The 21907-nt window shown below is 38.3% G+C and overlaps 1 protein-coding gene across 1 annotated transcript in view; it reads left to right on the top strand.

The window, feature by feature from the left end:
* Positions 1-686: 686 nt before the first annotated feature.
* The window catches only part of adat1 (adenosine deaminase tRNA specific 1), a 41454-nt gene continuing 20233 nt past the window's right edge, over positions 687-21907 (top strand). The window contains exons 1-7 of the mRNA XM_052028394.1: positions 687-781; positions 6917-7095; positions 10569-10637; positions 12665-12719; positions 13839-13966; positions 16118-16826; positions 20105-20250. Of these exons, the coding sequence (XP_051884354.1) occupies positions 6927-7095; positions 10569-10637; positions 12665-12719; positions 13839-13966; positions 16118-16826; positions 20105-20250 (1276 nt within the window). The 5' untranslated portion in view covers positions 687-781; positions 6917-6926. The remainder of the gene's footprint in view (positions 782-6916; positions 7096-10568; positions 10638-12664; positions 12720-13838; positions 13967-16117; positions 16827-20104; positions 20251-21907) is intronic.

Below are 21907 nucleotides of genomic sequence, written 5' to 3' on the forward strand. Positions count from 1 at the left end.
CTTTCATCGCGAGCCCGACCAAAACCCCAGCTCCGGCAAGCAGCCATCCCCGGGAACTTGCCTCTCCACAGAAGCACGGTAGTGTAGCGGTTAGCTTAACGCTATTACAGCACCAGCGACCCGGGTTCGATTCCGGCTGCTGTCTGTAAGGAGTTTGTACGTTCTCCCCGTGTCTGCGTGGGTTTCCTCCAGGTGCTCCGGTCTCCTCCCACATTCCAAAGACGTACGGGTTAGGAAGCTGTGGGCATGCTATGTCGGCACCGGAAGCATGGAGACACTTGCCGGCTGTCCCCAGAACACTCTGCGCAAAAGATGCATTTCACTGTGTGTTTCAATGTACATGTGACTAATAAAGAAATCTTATCTTAAGATGTTGGGTACTCCCAGCCTAAAGCCTCCCTGTACAGCGTTTGTTGGTCTATGCGACTTTTTGTTTCTGCAGCAGCTCCAAAGACTTGACAGACCCACTGCGTTTAGATCCGTCATCCCCCTAGAAACGCGCCACAGTTTGTACCAGGGGCAATTCTTCAGCTCAATTCAGCGCGGCCTTGAATTTATCGCCCAATCAAATCGTCAGCCTGCGTGACACGTGATCGGGTCAGGTGGTGGAACGGCAGCGGGATGTCAGTTACGTATAAGCGCCGCGGAAGAGAGTGCGCCTGCGCAGTGGTTTTGTGCTGGCGAGGCTGCGGGGTAAAGGTGAGGTGTTTGTGTGGGGTTGGAAGTTCGTGAATAAATCCTTGTCACTCGGTCAAAACATCAAAACAAGCAGCTACCAAAGGTATGCGGATACCAAGCTGAGTTAATCCAAGTCCGAATTTATGGTGTTAGGGTTTTCAAAGAAGTATGAACATTAAATAATCAATCACAAAGCATTTATTCGTAATGTAGATCCTAACAGTTTCCTGGGAATCCTAGCATTTAGATCAGGAGGGAGGTTTAATGATGGATCCGACGACGAATAATTGTTTTTTTCCTGAAATGCGTCAGTGAATTGTCCAATTTTTTGATGACACAAAGATAGTTAGGATAGTAGTGGAGTTGAGGTTACAGCAGCTCAACTATGATTTTATTGAATAGTGGAGCAGGGTCGAGGGGTCGAGTGACCTGTCCCTGCTCTTAATAGGTAAGCATTTGCTGTTTGGGAGTGTTACTAAGCTCCAGACTAAAGATTTTCATCTTTCTATATACTACAATGATAACATTTTGTGCTCGCCATCTTCATTGTTGATCAGAATCAGATTTATTTTTTCTGACATGACTTGAAATTTGTTGTTTTGCGGCAGCAGTACAGTGCAAAGACATAGAAATCTATAAATTACAAAAATAAATAAATAGTGCAAAGAAAGGAATAATGAGGTAGTGTTACATGGATCATCATTGTTGGTTCATCAGATGATATCATACTGGAGAGCTTAACGTAAGTTTTCTTCAGAGAAAGAGAAAACTGCCTGTATTGTGCAAGTAAGTAGATTTGTATTAGCTCTAATATTAAGCTCTTTAAAAATTGATTGCTCAGGTACAAACCAAATTTGATTTTTCCACAATTGTAATGCGAGTAGGCCTATGGCCTACTATCTTCCAGTTGTGGAATACATTGTTTGTTTTTGATTATATACAGCATGGGTTAGCTAATATATAATATAATCAAATAGCTTAATATAACAAACATTTTTGTCTTTGCAAATACCTGGTGCTCCACGTTTGTGGCTAGGAATTTTAATAGTGGGGTGACAATGATTTCTTCACATTGACGTGTGTTACCTGGGAACAGACTATGCAGATCATTGACTGGTTTCATGCCACGCCAGTGTTGTTTGCACAGACTGTATGCTCGTGAAGTGGAGGACTGAGCCTGGTCAGTAAACCCACAGTGTTATTTTGTGAGGTTTTGCCAAATGCCTTCTCTTGAATAAACCACTGTGTAGATAAGAATGCACCTTCTATTTTGATTTGACCTGAAGTAAACCTGCATAATGGTTTACACTGATTTCTGCATAATTAGCTGCATAAAAATATTCAGGTTTGGAGAACTGTAATAAGGAGAAACTACTACATCTGCTAGCTGTTCCTTCTCGCTGTTTCCATATATCTGGCAACAGTGACGTGGAATGTGACAATTCATAAACTAAAAAGCAAAATACTGCTGGAGATCTCAAATAAACACACAAAATGCTAGAAACACCAAGTTGGTTGGGCAACATCTGTGTTTAGTGAAACAATAGTAAATGTTTGAGGTCAATGACTTTTCAGAACTGAGAACAATTAGTAACACATTTTGATATGTGGAGAGAGGAGAACAAAGGGGAAATTTGTAGAGGGCAGGGGAAATGAAACAACGTGAAAGATGAAAGGAAGTGGTAGTGGGAGAAGAAAACAAATCAGTCTGGTGAGGATCGAAATGGTCGTGCAAAACGATTCTCTGAAGTTACCAGGCTGTAATCAGAATCACAGGGACTTCGTTAATCAGCATTTTCACTTGCGTTCCAGCATTCTAATTACAAACTGACCTCTTGCTCCCTTACCCGCCCTCGTACCATCCTCTTTCACCTTGTACATTCATCTTTTTTGTTATGTACTTCTGCCTTTCACCTTTTCACACAGACCCGCCTTTTTTGCTCCCTACTCCTCCCCCTATATGACTTTACAAATCCTTTTTTAATCTCTAACTTTTCCTATTTTCTGACGTGAGGTCATCAACACGATGCATTAACTCTATTTCTCTCTCCCCGATGCTGCTTGACTTCTTGAACATTTTCAACATACTCTGTCGTTTAACTTGGTCTTGCATCTTAACCTGAAATGAGTGATAATGTAGATATATTTTATAACATTGCCATGTGTTAACTGGGAATAGTTGATGCAGGGAATCTACTAGTTGATGGAGCCCTAGCTCACAGTTCCTCCATTTTGCTTTCACCATTCGCCCCCCCCGCTCCCGCCGGACAGAACAGAGATAGTTCCTTGGTCCTCACCTTTCACCCTATCAGCCACGGAATCCAGTACACCATTTTTTGTCATTTCTGCCATCTGCAACAGGATCTCAACTCCAGTCACATCTTCTCCTCCCCACCCCTTTCTGCTGTCTCTGCATGACTCTGGTACGCTCATCCCTGCCCACACACACCCCATCCCCATCCACAGGCACTTTTCCCTGCAACCGTAGGAGATGCAACACTTGTCGCTACACCTCCTCCCTCACCACCATCCAGAGACCTAAACAGCCCTTCCACGACAGGCAAAGATTCACATGCACCTCCTCCAATCTCGTGTACTGCATTCAGTGCTCTCTATGTAGCCACCTCTACATCGGCAAGACCAAGCAAAGACTAGGCGACCGTTTTGCGAACAGCTGTGCTCTGTCTGTAATGGCCATGATGAGCTCCTGGATACATGCCACTTCAACTCCCCTTCTGTCCTCAGCCTTCTCCACTGCCAGTATGAGGCCAAGCACAAACTAGAGCAACAGCACTTCATATTCTGCCTGGTCAGGGGTATCCCTGGGCACCCCAATGGTATAAATATTGAATTTTTCTGTTTCAAGTAACACACACCACCATGCTCCTTTCTCTCTCCTTTTGATCCAACCATGTTCTCTTCCCTCCTCCCTCCTAACTCTCTGTCACCCAGTTTTGTTCCCCTCTCCCAACTGGTTCCATCTGCCCATCATCCCTTCCTTATCTGGTTCCACTTATCACCTTCCAGCTTTTGTCTCTATACTTCCACCCTCCACTCCCTCCACTGGCTCTATCTGTTCCTTTTTTCCCTCTCCTTATCTGTCTCCACCTGTCATCCACCAGCTGCTGTCTCCCAACTCTCCCCCTCCCTCTACCCCACCTGGCCCCATCTGCCCATCATCTCCCTCCTTACCTGGTTCCACATATAGCCTGGCAGCCCTTGCCTCATCCCTCCTCTCACCTCTTGGTACTGGTTATTTCCCTTCTACTCTCAGTCCTGATGCAGGGTCTCGACCTGAAACGCCGACTATATCTTTGCCTCCACAGATTCTGTTCGACCTGCTGAGTTCCTCCAGTAGTTTGTTTTGCTCCAGGTTACAACATCTGCTGTCCCTTATGTCTACATCATCATCACATCTATCTCCTACCATTGCCTGATACTGCCATAGCCTCAGTTCTTAAAATCTCTTTTTGTTACCTCTGGAGCATGACCAGACTCTGCTGGCCAGCCTCCCATTTTCCACCCTCACAACTGTGGCCATCCAAAACTTACCAAGACTGCACAAATCCCTGTTCACCTGTTACCTTGGCTGGCCTTCATTGCCTTCTGTTTTGGCAGTTTTGAAATTTTGAAATTCTTTGTTTTCAAATCCCTCCCCTGGTCTCACTGCGTCCTATTTCTAACCTCTTGCAGCCCTACTGCCCTCTGGGATCTTTGTTCTCCTCTGGTTTTGGGCTTCTTTTGTACACCTTCCTTTAGTAGTTATACCAGTTACCTCAGCCATAAGCTCTAGAATTGCCCCTCAGTCTTATTTTTCTTCTTTTAGGTATACTTGAAATAAATGATTGCAGTGATGGTATAGATATATATGTTCTGAAGCTCAGTTTGGAACCAAATATGCCTCCACAAACGCCAAGGGTTATGTCCTGGTTCAGACTCTGTCAAGGAGTCTTTGGCTGTTTAACAACATTTACCGATGACATTATGTGAGACCAAAGACCCTTTGGTCGTTTCAATATTTAATTAAAGGACATTTCTGTTCATCTTGTCATGGATGTTGGATAAGCTGTTGGCCAATTTCAAGACAGTGGAGGCATGGTGAGCTAGAGCTGGTTGCCAATGTATAAGTAGAAATTGATAGATTTCAGATAACTTTACCAGGCCATGAATTGTGCCGAATCAGACTCTCATTCTGACTGTGCTCTGACAATGGATTCCGATGGAGTCTAGAGGCAGACCACAACCACCCAGCAAATCTGCAGATGCATCTGGGTACAGGTTAAATCTGGTGCAAGTTTAGAAGTGGAAAGTCTTCAAGGGAGATAGGTAAGTTTCAGGTAATATAAAGTTTTGAGTTCATTGTGAATTATGTTAAGTGTATTTAATTGAGGATTTTCTAGTGTTTTAATTGTTTACATTTCTTAAGATACACTAAAGTATTTTTTTAAATTTTTGAATATTTGTGAATGACATTCACAAACATTCATTTCTTCTGAGTTTTGACAGCTGTTAAGCATATGGCTGTGGGTTAGACAGCTGCCACAACATATTTAGGGGTGTAGTGTTTTTTTTCAGCAGGGAAACAGTGCAAACCTCACAGATGAGGAACTGACTTGAGAGACTAAGCTGGCATTGTTAAGGGTGGCATGGTTAGAATGACTCAATACTCACCGAGTTGGACCTAAAACAAACATCTTGCTAGATTCAGCCTGTAAGTTATGAAATACATCTGTAGATGAAAAGTAACAGGGCCCAAGAATAGATTTTTGGGGTAAACCAGTGGTAGTGATGCAGGAGCAGGATGAGAAATCATTATTACCTGGCTGAGGTGGAAATGGGTGGTTAAATCAGAAAGAAATAGGTATGTTCAATTAGCTGGAGAGATGTTAGAGGAGGATGATGTAGTCAACCCTTTCAAAGGCTATAGACAAATCAAGAACAAGAAGGAGTGGATTACCTTTGTCACAGCAACGTGATATTAATGGCTTTGAAAAGAGATTTCATTGCTTTTGCAGGACAAACTTAGAACATAGATCATAGAACAGTACAGCACAGAACAGACCCTTTGGCCCACAATGTTGTGCCGACATAGCTAATCCCTCCTACCCACAGAATACCAATATCCCTCTGTTTTCCTCTCATTCATGTGCCCATCCAAATTCCCTCTAAGAAGCCCCCAATGAATTTGCTTCCACCACCCTATCAGGCAATGCATTCCAGGCATCCACCACTCTCTGAGTAAAAAGTGTACCCCTCACATCTGTTCTGAACCTACTCCTCACCTTAAATGCATGCCCTCTGCTATTGGAATTGAAACTTGTTTGGAGTACTTCAATCATTCAGCAAGGATTTCGGCAGTAACAGCATGTTCATTCCTTTTGGAGAGGAAAGGGAGATTGGAGTTAGAGTTGTGATTTGTAAGAATAGGGTGGGATGAAAGGGATTTGAAGGAGAGAAGGTCAGCCTGAGGAAAAAGAACCAGTAACAGCGAACAAGAGGAAGCTGGGAAATTAATTGATCAGCAGTTTAATAAAAAATGTACAGAGGGAGGACTGTACCTTGTGGACATGATAAACAGTTCAAGGCTGGGGCAATATGGGGAATAATAAAGCAGGGAAGCTTAGAGGACGTGGTTGAAAGGGAAAAGAGATGAAGTGGGATGCTCTCATTCTTAGGAACAAAGTTGGTGAGTTGCTTGCACTTGCTTTTGGCAGTGAATATAGAGGCAATAAGGGAAATGTTTAAGAAAACTGGGGGTGGGGAGAAAGGGTTTTCTTCACATTATGGAAAGATTCAGGATTAGTGAGCAACGTTGACAGATGAGAGAAAGGGCTTTATCTGGTCCAGTTTGATATGGTGCTGAATGGCTAAACCTGTTAACTTTTATATCATTTATCCATGTCGCTTGGACTTAAAGGAATGGAGATGAGGTCATTTCTGGAGAAAAAGTGAGTCGGGAGATTTTTTCCGTTTCATAGACAGAAATAAGACAAGTTCAGAACAGAAAGTGGGATGTGGATGGAAAAGGACACAGGGAAGTGATTAGAGATGTGATTGAGGTAGAGTAATGAAGAAATGTGAGGTAGCGAGGACAACATGGGTTGTGGCATTTGAACAAAATGCAGAGCTTGAAGGAGGAAAACATCTTGGTGATAACTTTTTCTTTAGCCCAAACTATTTTTAATATGTTATTTCTGTTTTCATTTGTAACAGTAATTTTCTTCTTGTTCCTCTTAAGCTTTTCAGCAATGTGGACAGCAGATGAAATTGCCAGTATGTGCTATGCACATTATTCTACCAAGCTACCAAAGAAAGGTCTGCCAGCTCCTGGACGAGAATGGACTCTACTTGCAGCTGTGGTAAAAGTTGAGGAGAAATCAAACATGCAGTCAATCTGTAGCAGTGAGAGCAATGATGGTGAGAAAGCAGTAGATTTCTGTTACCTGTTATGGGTAATGTTTTACTGATGTACATTTTAAACTTTGACGTCCTTTAGAACTTCAACTTTGGAATTTTGACGTCCAATAGATATAAATGCGCTGATTATTTTGATTCTAATGAGAAATTACTGCTTTTAATTATTTCCCACTGTTCACTTCCATCATTTTCAGTGGTGTGCAACATACAATCTGAGGGCCACGGTTGACCTCGGAGACCTTGCTTTCTGGCCCACCCCCAGAGCCTGTGATACTGGGTTGGGTCAATTTTAGGCCCTTCTGATTGGTGCAGTTTCTTTCCCTGTGGATCACAGACTTCTAACACTTCAAGCTCTCTGAATAAAAAAAAACAACTTCTTTTAAATTAAATTTGAAAATCTTGTAAGGCACAACATACCTTGTAATAAGCTAAACTTGCCGGCAGTCAATTTTCAGTTGCCTCATTATCAATCCAGAACTTTGTTTGCATCTCTCAGTGACTACATTGTTGATTCTGAAATTGTCAGCCATACATTAATAGTAACTAAATTCCATTGGAAGCTTAACAGAGATCTGGCGAATTGCCCCAGCAAAGGATGAAAAGTTGTAGGGCTATTCAACAAACATGTAATCAGAGCCATTTCTTGAGTAGGGTCGGTGGGGTTAAAAGACTGTCACTAGCACTTTCATTAAGACAGAGAAGATATATGAATGCTTTATGGATTAATGTCATCAATTAGAGCCGCAACAGATGGACACCCTGTGGGGAAAATTACAAACATGAGGAAGATAAGTTAAGATTGACAACAAATTTCTTTTTTCCTCTTTTCAATTTTCTCAAATTTGGACAATTATTTTAGGTCCATGGGTAGCCTGAGATGGCTCTATCTGTGATTTTGTTCTCAGGCATGTCACTGTTAAGGTATTGTTAAGAATTTCCATGGGTACCAAGGGGAAGTTTCAATAGGCAGGAAGGGCCCTCCCATTTAGTCCCTGGAGAATCTGCAAAACCATTGTATTCATGAGATTTATTAAAAGAAATCCTGAGGACATGCCTGGTTTATTTTTCTGAAAAGATTCTTCAACAATTTCCACAGTTAATACCACACTGTGTTCTTTGGACCTGTCAGTTTACAAGTCTTGTGCTGGCGTTAAAAATTTAATTTTAATTAATTAAATTCTGGCAGCAGAACTCTGCATATTTGGCACCCCTAACTATCAAATTATCTGTAAACTTGCTGGACTAAGTACAGGTTTTATTTTGTGACTGTTGACTACACCAAGTCTTGGGTTGGGGTGGGGTATAATCTTAACAAATAGAAATTCTGATGGTTCAGACTTTTCAATAGCTTGGCTTAGAATCTCTCAAAGATGATGGTGAGTATACAACAGGAAGTCACTGCACTTCATTCCAGCACCAGAATAAAATTTCTCTATTTGGAATCTTTACGAAGCATCCAATTTCCACAACTATTCTGCTTGGCTGGAGATTTAAAGCAATATATTTTTGTAAGTTCTATTGGTAAATTTTTATTCTGAGCAACAAGAAGGATGTGAGACATTGTGTGTTGAACAACTCATCATATTTGGAGAGAGCAAAAGAGGGTTTCTTCCAATGGGCATGTTTTTGGTAGAAATAATGATGGCAGGAATCTTAGCTTGGTGTTTAAGCTCTGCTGATTCTGGCCTGAAATATATCCCTTAATTGTTTAGCTGAACTATGTTTTGACTATATAATATGCTAGAAGTCAGTTTTGTGTACTGCCCTATCGTACACAATCAGTAATACTGCTTGTTTATTTCCTGCTTCTGATTTCTGCTTGGAATTGGAGCTAAGTTGAAATTGTCTAAATCAATTTTATTGGCATGGAGTAATTCATTCTGTTATTCATATCTGTAGATATCTCCACTAAGGTTGTATAACAGATATCAAAACCCACTTTGAGTAGCCATCCCAGTATACAGTTCATAAATTCCATTATTGATACCTATGCTGCATGTAGTAATTTACTTTGAAGTTACTAATGTCTTCATCTGGTGCACATCTGGCACAATATTGAGCTATTCTGACCTAGTGTGTGTAGAATTTTTTGATTCCAGTTAACTCTGGGCTTGTGATTAATCAGCCAGGTTTCCTCCTCCTCATTTGCTATTCTTTGTTATAAGTGAACAGATGTTGACGTCAAATGAGGGCATTGAGTACCCCATATATAACAGAATGCATCATGATTTCTGTTGTCTTAGACTTGTACATGGGAATGAATCTTGAGTGAGGGAAAATATTTGTGGGGGTTGGGGGAGGGGAAGGGAGTATGTTTGGCATAGTTACCTTGCAGAATTGGATTTTTCCATCTTTCACCAAGTTGGCATTGGATTGGCATTAGTGTTTTTAGTTTATTCACTCACAGGATGTGAATGCTGTTGGCAATACCAGAATTCATTGTGCCTAATTGTCCCTAAACTGAGGAGGTAGTTAAGATTCAATCACATTGGTGGGTCTCGAGTCACATATAGTCCAGACCAGGGAAGCACAGTGATTTCCTTCCTTGAAGGATATTAATGTTTTTAATGACAGTCAGTACTTTCATCTGTGGTTATGAGCTTCCTTTGAAAAATAAACTCCAGATTTATTTCATTGAATTTAGATTTCCCAGTTGTCATGATAGGATTTGAACTTATGTCTATGGACACTGAAGTCTGGCTGCTGGTAGTGTGGAGGAGCAGAGGGACCTGGGGTTCATATCCACAGATCCCTGAAAGTTGCCTCACAGGTGGATAGGGGAGTTAAGAAAGCTTATGGGATGTTAGCATTCATAAGTCGTGGGATTGAGTTTAAGAGCTGCGAGGTAATGATGCAGCTCTACAAAACTCTGGTTAGACCACACTTAGAGTACTGTGTCCAGTTCTGGTCGCCTCATTATAGGAAGGATATGGAAGCGTTGGAAAGGGTGCAGAGGAGATTTACCAGGATGCTGCCTGGTTTAGAGAGTATGCATTATGAGGAGAGACGAAGGGAGCCAGGGCTTGACTCTTTGGAGAGAAGGAGGATGAGAGGAGACATAACAGAGGTGTACAAAATATTAAGAGGAACAGATAGAGTAGACAGCCAGCGCCTCTTTCCCGGGGCACCAATTAAAGTAATGGGTGGGAAGTTCAAGGGAGATATCAGAGGGAGGTTTTTTACTCAGAGAGTGGTTGGGGCATGGAATGCGCTGCCTGGAGTGGTGGTGTGGCAGGTACATTGGTCAAATTCAAGAGATTGCTAGATAAGCATATGGAGGAATTTAAAATGGAAGAAGGGGTTAGATAGTCTTAGGCGAGGTTTAAAGGTCAGCACAACATGGTGGGCCGAAGGGCCTGTATTGTGCTGTATTGTTCTATGATCTATGGTCCAGTAATCTTGCTGATAATCACATGTTGATGTTTGAAATAAAGGAATCTGGGAGTTTATAAGAAGATCTGTATTTTTTGCAGTACTCTTGGAAGTCGTTGCAATGGGAACGGGATCAAAATGCATTGGACAGACAAAAATGAGTAAAAGTGGTATGTATTTTTTGATAAAACAACGCTATAATGGTACTTCCTCACTGTAATATTTGCATTCTATTGTTTGTCAGATTATAAATAGAGTGTTTCATTTGCCAAACTTTCTTAAGATAACACTGATAAATTTCATATTTATGTGACTGGATCTTGTTCAAGGAAGTGAAGTCAATGATAAACTTTTCAAAAAATATAATCTACACATGCTCAGTAATGGAGAAATGGTGTTTTATATTCATTTGCAAATTAGGTCCATTTATCCATTCCTATTTTCATTGAGGTGTTTGGGAACATAGAAAGATATTTTGAAGTGATATCCAATCAGCCCTATAAACTTGCTCCTTTGGCCACTTAGATCATGATTGATTTGTACCTGAACTCTCTTCCCACCATCCCCCTTAGCTATTGCTTGGTCAAAAAATGGAAATTTCCTACCTAACCACACTGTGGGAATACCCCCACCTTGCAGACTAATTTAGTACAAGAATGTGGATCATCATTACTGCCTTAAGAGCAATTGTAGATGAGAATTTCCACGTTCCATGAGTAAATTGAAAACAAATTAAGCTGGATCTATACCTTTTGAATGAGCAGTACACCAAAAGAAATCTCCTTACTTTTGACCCAACCCCTGGTGTATCTGCTCTCCCCTCCTCTCCTGCACCTGCCTATCACTATCTCTTACCTGCATCTACCTGTCACCACCTTGTGCCCACCCCGCCTCCCCTCCTTTGTCCACCTATCACTACCCTGCTTTTCCCTCCTATATATTGGGCTTCCCCTTTTCCTATCTTCAGTCCTGATGAAGGGTCCTGACCCGAAACATTGACTGCCTGCTTTTCTGCACAGATGCTGCCTGGCCTGCTGAGTTCTTCCAGCATCACAGTGTTTTTCAAATAGAAATTGGTTGCCTTCTCCCCAAACTAGTGACTGAACACATTTTTCTCCCTTGACATCGAGATAATAGAACTCTTCATGTGGGTTGAAGCCAGAATTTATATTGTATTAATCTGTCAATGTAAAGTCATTTTGAAAAAGAAGATAAATGTTCTAATTTGAGCCATAACTGAGCTTTGTATTTGTCTTCTTTCTCCCTCCCTTGGTGAAATGAACTTGCCTTTACTTGACACCTCACAGTTTGGAAATAATTTCCAGTGGTTGCCATTTCCTTTCAATTACAATAAAGCACTGTAGTCAGAAGAGAACATGATGTTTGCTAATTCTTTGGCAAGTTCCGTGGGTGCAACTGTAATAAGTCTTTAATTTTTCACTTAAAAATAGTTTTGTGTGGGTGTCAGTCTGCCTTTTTCTTTTTTTACAGTACTAGTTAGCCAAATAATTAGCAAATATTGTGTTTCCTTCTGACTACAGTGTTCTATTGTAACTGAAAGGAAGTGGGATTAAAGATTGTGCCTCTGAGATTTTATCACACTGCCAAAAAAGTGCGTGGGTTCCATTCAAAACTCCCTTGCATTGATGTAAATGAGATTGATAAAATTGGTGGTTGGTACAATTAAAATGCAAACCAATTTCTGATAAGAAATATTAAGTTCAAGTCTGGAATTAAAAGTAACTATTTTAAATGTTGCCTCATTTACAAGCAAGCGATATGTATATCCAGTTATAAATTATTAACAATTAATAGTGACTATACATTCACACCCAAAAACTTAACATCCTGTTGCAAATTACATTGCCACTGACTTTAAAGATTTGATCTCTCAGACGTGTTATATTTCTACATAGGTTGTTCAGGAGCAGCTTGTGCTCTGAAATTATTACATAAAGGAGAGCTGCTACATACTTGTCAGACTTGAAATTGTTGGTAGTCAATCCATGTAGCATCAGATTTTATTTGCTAAACACATAAATATTTCCAACTAATCAGAGGAGAGTGACCTGTGTTGAAAATATTTCAAAGTTTAATCGTAGCATTTGCAACTGTGAGCAGATTCACAATTTTCATTATAAAATTATTTTGATTTTGATCTCTTTTCATGTTTCATATTTTCTCCAAATACTTCTAGGCGATGTTGTTAATGACAGCCATGCAGAGGTGACTGCACGGCGTGGGTTCCTGAGGTGAGTACTTTGTTCTTTATTAAGCACCACCCTTGTTTTGTAAATGATCCAATTTGTGCTATCATTAAAATGTGAAAATTTAACTTGCTGTTAGATTTGCAAAGATACAGTAAATATCTGGATGAATTCTTTTTACTCCTATACTAAAAACAAAAGTATTCTTAACTTGTTTTTAAAGATGCTAAATTTTTAACTGAATAAATACTGGCCAGGTTACGTGGCATTGTTACTGATGACTTATCCTGACAAAAAGACTTGGGCAGTCCCAGGGTTATGTAACAGTTCTGTTCATGGGAACTGTCTGTAAACCGATTTCTCCGTATGTCAGAAACATCCGTTTTGTATAGTAACCCATATCATTTTGTTGTACGTACACTTGCTATAGTCTCATTTCATTCAATAATCACCCTAACACAACCCATAATTAAACTAATGGAATATATACATTAATGAATACCATGAAACATTATCAGTTTGAAAAGTCTTAAAAAATGTATGGGAGGATTTGCATGAAGTTGGATTTCTGTAATTCAGTTCATTTGTAACCTGGGGAGCCCCCTGTATTGGGAGCGAATTGATTGACTGCGTTAGACATTAATTATTTTTGGGCCTAAAGAACAATGTCCCATATTACCTGTTCAGCATCAGGTGCACATTAACTATCCCATTATTATTTCAAGAGAGGTGCACGTTCTGATTCAACATTCTGATGAGTTTCCTGAACCACTGCTACTAAAATGAGATTAAAGGATTTATTCATCTCACTATTGTGTGAAACATTTTGTTGTACATGTCTTGGCGCTTGGCTAAATAAATTAGTTCATTAACTTCAAAATCTCAATTTTGATATCACGAAGGAGAAAAGTATTCCTGCATCTCTCCAGTCCCTGTTACTGTATGTTGCTGCTGTAATACACTATGCCATTAATGTTATCTATGTTTACTAAAAGATGTACCATAGGGAAGATGAAAAAGGTACTCTCCTAAGTTACTAAGAGTACTGTATTTGACCTCAAATTGAAAACTAATATGTCAGTATGGATATAGAAATGCATAGAAATGTCAAATGAGCTTTTATTTACCATTATAAATTTTCATTTTTTTCCCTCTGTTTTGAAGGTACTTGTATTATCAACTTAAAGAGGCATTCAAAAACAAAAATAGCATCTTCATCTCAAGCAGCCAAAAAGCAAAATGGAAACTGAAGCCTGGCATTACCTTTGTGTTCTTTATCAGCCATACTCCATGTAAGTTAACAAATCGCAGAACTTATGTATGATTGTTTGAATTTCTGATCAGGGAAATATTTTAAGCAGTTCCAGGAAAGGAGGAAAATGGGAATTTGAAGTAGATTTTGGTGAAATGTAGTGATTGGATGCAGATGTCAATAAACAAATGAGGGAAAGATATGGAGTAGTTCAAGTAGTCAGTTCTGTTTTTTTAAATAATTTTCCATATGATGGGTAGACAGCATGTCACTCAAAAGAAAATATTCATCTATTATTTATTTGTACACTTTTTGGAAATACCTATCTGATGCAGATCAAGCTGTGTCACCTGATGGTGTTCATGTTGTCCACTTTATCTTCGATAATCTGGTAAGAAATCATGCCAATGATTTTATATAACCTTGAACAGAAACATAGACATAGGTAAAACATACCATATTACAGCGATTGTATCATTGAAAGTACTATGTTGGTCAAAAATTGTTTTCTTATGATTACTTCAGTTTGATTTCTTAAGCACAAATTCATAGCCATTTAAAGTGTTGCTCCAAAACATAATTCACAAAGGTAATAGAATTATTCATCATTTATGGTATCCACACTTCTTCAGCCAGTTCAGCTTTTCATGTCTGGTTTTCATTTATGATGCATACAGGGTGGTAAATGCATTCTATCCATGTTTGTTTAAGATTACAATTTATCACATTGTTCACAATCATTTAAGAAAATAGAACATAGAACAGTACAACTCTGAACTGTTCTGAACTGAAATCCCATTAATGATTGAATTATCACTTATTGCTGCAGAGATTAAAGAAATCCCGGACTTTCTGCTTTAATTCTTTAAATGGTAATTTAAGAACAGTGGAAAAACTCTTGGTTTAAATCAAGGACAAACAATCTTTCTATATCAATTTGTCTCAAATTGGTAGTGAAGTTTTTGTGTCCAAATTGCTTTTTTTTCCCTGTTGCTGTTCTCTCTAGGTGTGTCTAAATCGTTTAATGCTTTTATCAGGCAGATTGCTTTAGTACTTATAAATAGTGGGGTCCAGAATAAACATAAATATTTTTCATCTACCATTATCACAGCACCTAACTGCTTAAATAATTCCAGAAATATTTCCTTTCCTGTTTCATCTTGAAATCAAATTTAGTTTATTTTAAATTTTTGAAATTAAAAGCTGGAGGAAAGCTTTTTTATGCTTCAGTAACAGGTTAGTATTTTCGAACATGGATCATTGAACAATACAGCACAAGAACAGGCCCTTTGGTCCACCTTGTCCATAATGCCAATTTAAATTAATCCCATCTGCCTGCACATGTCTATAACCCTCTGCCCCCTGCTTGTTTACGTGCCTGTCGAAATGCCTGTTAAGCATTGCCATCGTATCTGCTTCCGCCACCTCCCTGGCAGCGCATTCCAGGCACCTATCACTCTCGGTTTGGGGGTGTGGGGGGGTCCACTGCAAATCTTTTCAACTTTCCCCCTCTCACCTTTACAGCTGGAAAGAGTGCAAAGAAAATTTACGAGGATGTTGCCTGGACTCAAGGGCCTGAGTGATAGGGAAAGATTGGGCAGGCTAGGACTTTATTCTTCAGGGCATAGAAGACTGAGGGAGTATCTTATAGACGTGTATAAAATCATAAGGGGGCATAGATAGGATGAATAGAAGGTGGTGTGTATATGGAACGAACTGCCAGAGGAAATGGTTGAGGCAGGTACAATAACAACATTTAAAAGGCACTTGTAAGGGTTCATGGATAGAAAAGCTTTAGAGGTATATGGGTCAAATGCAGGCAAATGGGATTAGCTTAGATGGGCACCTTGGTTGACATGGCAAGTTGGGCCAAAGCTCCAGTTTCCCTGCTGCATTAATCTATGACTCTATGCCTTCTAGTATTTGTCATTTTCACCCTGCAAAAAGAACTCTATCCAATTTATCTGTAGAATCATCATTTTTAATACTGCCATTTAAAATAGGAAGCTGTTAGGGAATGGATATCAACAGCAAATGTGTGGTAAGTAATTAGTCATTTAGAAATAGTTATAATTCTATCATTTTGTTCTGAGGTGTCTCAGCTCTGTACATTTCTTCCAGTGAAGTGTGAAGACTAATGACAATTAAGTTTTTTGAGTGATTTGAATAGATATCTTTATTGTTCATGTAGGTGGTGATGCTTCTATCATTCCAATGATAGAAAATTACAACGAACCTTGTATGAAAATGAGAGCCATGGGGAGTGATGAGCAAAATGTTATCAATGTTCAAGATGATAAAAATATTGAAGATTCACAATTACTAAATTATGAAGAGCACTTGCAGGGCAAAAGACAGAATTGTGATGCAAATTCTGCAATGATTCCTGAAAAAAGGATAAAAAGAGTTGATGAAAATGGAGACTTGCCTGGAAGTAGCAGTGTTTGTGAAAGCAAACCCAATCATCAGTCTGAAAAAGGAAGTAATGATATCCAGATCAACGATAATCAACTTTGTGAAGCAGAAATAATGTCCAAGAACAACCATGATACCACTCTATCTCAAAGTGCATTTACATTGGATACACAGAAAACCAAACAGATGCAAATTAAAGTTTCGGATATATACCGAACTGGAGCTAAATGTGTACCAGGTGGCCTTCAAGATTCTCTTAAGCCTGGAGTTGATTATCATTGCGTGGAATCATTGAGAGTGAAACCAGGAAGAGGCAGCAGAACATTATCAATGTCATGTAGTGATAAAATTGCCCGTTGGAATGTTCTTGGTTGTCAAGGAGCACTTCTCATGCACTTCTTTGAGGAGCCAGTGTATTTCTCTTCTATTGTAGTAGGACACTGTCCATATAGCAATGATGTCATGAAGAGAGCTATAATAGATAGGTAATAATAAATTACTTATTTTAAAGAACATGCAAAGGCCATTCTGAAGAAATCTATTCCAAGTAATTTGAATTTGCTTACTTAAAAAGATCTAATAATTTAATATGCAACATTTATTAGTCACTTAAAATTTGTAGGTGCTAAAATTGTCTGACTTATCTTGAGTAAACAGAATTAAACCAAATGTAGCATTTTTAGCTGCAACTGGAGGTATATTCGGTCAATAGTAATGAATTTCATCTCTATCAGAGTTACTGTATTGAAAGGTCCTTTATTTGATTCTGTTTGCTAATTTCGGTGTACTTTTCGTCTTATAAAATCACAGTGGAGCTATGATTTATTCGTCTGTCACCCTGGCCAAGTATGATTGCATCATGGCTGAAACAGGAAACTCAAACTAGAGAGTAAAGATTACTGTTGATGCTAGGTAAATTGTGGGTTTGGGAGACTTCTTTCACTTTTACTGTCTTATTTCAAATCTTGACCAAATAGATGTAATGAAGGTCTCCTTTCTCTAAGTTTGGTAAAGATCCAGATTAGCCCTCTCAATTCTTTCCCAGTGGATATGAGTCAATCAGCACACAACTGCGCTCCGTTTTGGTGCAATTTAGTTTAATTTGGCAGCCTTAACATGATTAGCAGCAGTGAGAAATTGCAATGTTTTTACGGTCATAATCTGCTTTTTTGTGTTTTGACTACAGATTCATGTCTATGGTAATAAAAAAATGACTGCCTCTTCATATAGCACTAATTTGTAGCCCTCATTTTGATGTAGCACCATTGCAGAAGATACCAATTAACTTTGCACCAAAATATTTAATGGAAATCTTTCCCTAATCGGCTGACATGGGCAGTATGTATACATAACATGGAAAGAAACTGGGGGACAAGCTAGGGCTGCCTCAATAAGAAGCAGTGATATTGAGGAGAGGCATGGGATTGTGATGGGGCCTGACCTCCTTGCCTTCACTGTAAGTTAATGTCATTTAAATAGGCTGCTGAAGAAATGTGAAGGGTATGTTGTGCTGTTTGTTTCTGTAATGATGCCTTCTAAAATATTAGTAGGTACAAATATTAATCAGATTAAGGTGATTGAGTATTTCTTGCCTTGGCCAAATGAGATGCAGTGATGTCTATATTTGTGCTATGGAGAGAAGTATAAATTTTCCCTTACTTCAGTCTCTATATTTTGGCTTTACATGTTCCTACCTGAAATTAAGTTCATGGAACACTACCGAGGAGATGTAATCAAATATAAAAGAAAATGAGGAAGAAATAATTAAATTATTGTTTTTGTGCTTAATCTGCAGTTGCTTTCCATTTGAATTAGCAGCCGAAACATGAAAGCAGTGTGCCTACAGAATGTCTTTTAAAATTAACATGGTTTAAAATTATAATTAAGATTATAAGATTAGTATGTATGTATTAATTCATCTAAACAAAATGGAGGGACATGCAGGGGAGGGGCCTGGAAGGATATAGGCTGAACATAGGAAATTGGGGCTAGCTGGGTGGGCACAGTGGTTGGCATTGGACTGGTTGGTCTGAAGGGCCCGTGTCCATGCTGTATTGCTCTATGGCTCTGTGACTATAAATTTTTAGTTGGGCATGCTATTATGCCATTAGTGAAAACAATTTGTTTGAAGTATCCATCTACATTATGTATTACTGAGGTTTGTGTGTTTCTCTTTCTTGATTGAATTTTTATATCTGATTGATAGCAGTTGCCACAGTCAGATTATTGCCTGCAGAAATATTTAAATTATTTGGAAAGGTAAAGGGAGAGATAGTAAACACAGTTTAGTAATGTGTTGATTTGAAATGAGCTATAATTAGTGATTACACTTTTGCAAAATTAGTTCCAGGTTTACTGAAGTATAGGATTTTACCATTTGATTTTCATGATTTATATTTATGGTAAAATAGTGTATTTGGCAAAGTCTAAAAATCAATATGTTGTTGAGATATTTTTCTTCAACTTTAAAGATGAAATTAATTCACCTACATTTTTGATATTTGTGAATCATGTAACACTTATCAGGTATTGAACTCAAAAAAAAATTTTTGGATTACACTCAGTACAGCAAAGAAATCTGTCATGTTAAAAGAAGCAGAGATCTTTGTCAAATCTTTACAATACTTTGGATATTATTTCCATGCTTATATGATTAGGGAAATGATAATTTAATCTGGAAATTATAATATCAGCAACCTTTATTTTAAATTAATTTCATTGAGAGAAATTTGACATTGTTATACATTAGTTTTAATATTTTCTTATAACTGGAATACTTTGGAAAATGGGATGGACTTGTCTTTTGAATTACTTTTGACTGTCATGGTTCTTCCATTCCCCTCTTGAGCCCAACGTCCACTCCAAAGATTTAAGCATATGACTCCAGGCTGACACTACAATTGATATGTTAAACTAAAACATTATCTGCACTTTATATGGTGCTAATTAATGATCTATAAGCCCCTTCTAGTAAATCGCCCAGCTGACATTACCACTGCAGATATCTGATCATTTATCTAATACTGTTTGTAGGATTTGCTGTGTTCAAATTAATTGCAATGTTTCCCATTATTACTAAAGATTGATTATAAAGCATTTTGCAACATTCTGAAGTCATGTAAAGAACGTCTAAATGCAAGTTTCTTCTTTGTCAGTGCAGAAATGGGTGTCATTTTTCATATCCTTGTATGTTCTTTTCCTACTCTGTGTGAATGATTTTAGTTGCAGGAGAATTGCATTTTGCTGCTGAAGTTCTTGGATATCATTGAAGTATTCTGGTTAACAGCAGCTCTAAACCCGAAATATTCAAACCTTTTAAGTATCTGAAAGATGCAACATGGCTGTTTACATTTTATCAAACCACCAATTAATGGTATAATTGTTGTTTATGTTTTTAATTCTAGTTGGAAACTGGGAATTGCTGTTCACACTGGATTTCCTTTCATTGTAATGTTTTGAGTTGCTACTTGTAGTTATCTTTAGATGTGAAAAATTAGCGCTGCCCTCTAAACTATTTATTTTATATTATAGAGCTGATGTTTTTACAGAGATGATTCTAACCTTTTGACATATTGCCCTAAGAATGATTTGGTTTAAAAACTTAAGTGTGAAAGCTGGGTTGCATGTGCTCCACTCAGTTACTAGATATTTAAATAAAAGGTGTTATTTGTAATTATCTGAATTGAGTGATACAGTGAAGATTCCATCTATATCCAGAGAAAAAAATTCTTGTTTACTGTTTGTTTGTCTTTGTCATCCAAAGGTGCCGTAACATAACTTCACTTCCAAAGGAATTCGGAATTCAAGATGTAAAGATGCAACAGTCACAGTTGGAGTTTGCACACAGTCGCCATTCAGCGCAAAGCAACTATGATCCCAGCAAAGGGAGACTTGTACCTTGTGCAGCAGGTATTGAATTTGATTTTAAAAAATACTTTTGCAAATGCTCTTCAGAATTTCTGAAGAACATACAGAAAATGGAACTTGACTACTTGTCTCCTCATGCCTGCTCTGCCATTCAGTATTCTCCTGGCTGATCTTTATCTCAATGCCACTTTCCTGTGCTGGACACATAACCCTTGATTTCCATAATATCCTGAAATCTATTGATCCCTGTCCTTGAATATATTACATAACTGAGCCTCCACAGAACGCTTGAGTAAAGACTTACGAGGATTCTCCATGCTCTGGATGAAGAAATGTTTTCCTATCTCAGTCCTGAACAGCTGTCTCCTTATTTTAAGACTGACCCCTAGTTCTAGACACACCACCCAAGGGAAACAGCATCACTACAACCATCATATCAAAACCCATAAGAATTTTGTATCCTTTAATGAGGTCATCTCTTATTCTTCTATCTTGAGAGTGTAGAGACCTTGTCTGTTTGTCATAAGACAAGTTCCATCAAAGGAATCAATCCAGTGAACCTTCATTGTACTGCCCCATCATACAAATACCTTTTTTTTGGTGGGTTCATCTTTACTCTTGTACTCAAATTTTCTTGCAATAAAGGCCACACCCTATTTTATGTGCTGTGTCTCCATGTTAACTTGCAATAACTTGTGTAAAAGGACAGCCAGGTCCCTCTGAATATCAGCACAAAACAAAATTCTTACCATTAAAATAATAATCTGCTTTTCTATTTTTTCTTTTAAAATGGATGACTTCATATTTTTCCACCTATTCCATTTGTAATCTTTTTGCCCATTCACTTAGCTTGTTTATATCTCCTTGAAGTCTCTTTTGCTTCCTCATCACAACTCACTGCTACTCAGCTTTCAATTTTATTGTTAGCCTTTGAAACATTAACCTCCTTAAAACAAAGCTGCATTGTTTTTACGATGCTTTTAGTGGAACAGGTCTACCTCTTGTTTGCTGTGTGTATTTGTCATTTCATAGGTCAATTATTTGTCTTTTTATCAATGTTCTCCACATTATGACTGGATTTTCTGCTCAGCAGTGAAAGGATTCGCCATTAATGACCTTTTGAAGAAATGAAGGTTCAAAGTTGCAAAATTAAATTTTCAATACCAACTAAGTTGTTTGACAGTAGTAATGAATTATAATACTGTAAATTTCACATAACTACTAAAGTAAAGTTAAATAATAAAGCCAAATTAATTTTGGTAATTCTAATTTATGGCTTCATGGTGTGGTTAAGAGTAATCAAGATAAGCATATGAAGGAGAAAGAAATGAGGGTTATGCTGATAAATTTGATCAGGAAAGATGGGAGAAGGCTTGTGGAGGATAAACAGCAGGCACAAAATGTGTTGGGACAAGTTACTGTTTCTATACTGTACATTTTGTGTAACTTTCACCAGCTGGGATAAAATGTTTGTGTATTTATAAATCTGTATAAGACCTGTTGTGTAACTTGCTAATTTTAAAGTGGGTACAATTCCTAAAGTTTTCTTCTTTTCCATTGTGTGCTGTGCTTGAAGTATGAGTATTAAATTTTTTTATTTATTCATTTTTCATGATCTGAGGATTGCTGGCAAAATCAGTATTTGTTGTCGATCCTAATTACTCTTGAGAAGGCAGTAAAGAACTGTTTTTATCCTTCT

Source organism: Pristis pectinata, chromosome 13 (genome assembly GCF_009764475.1).
Source record: "Pristis pectinata isolate sPriPec2 chromosome 13, sPriPec2.1.pri, whole genome shotgun sequence".
NCBI classification, from domain to species: domain Eukaryota; kingdom Metazoa; phylum Chordata; class Chondrichthyes; order Rhinopristiformes; family Pristidae; genus Pristis; species Pristis pectinata.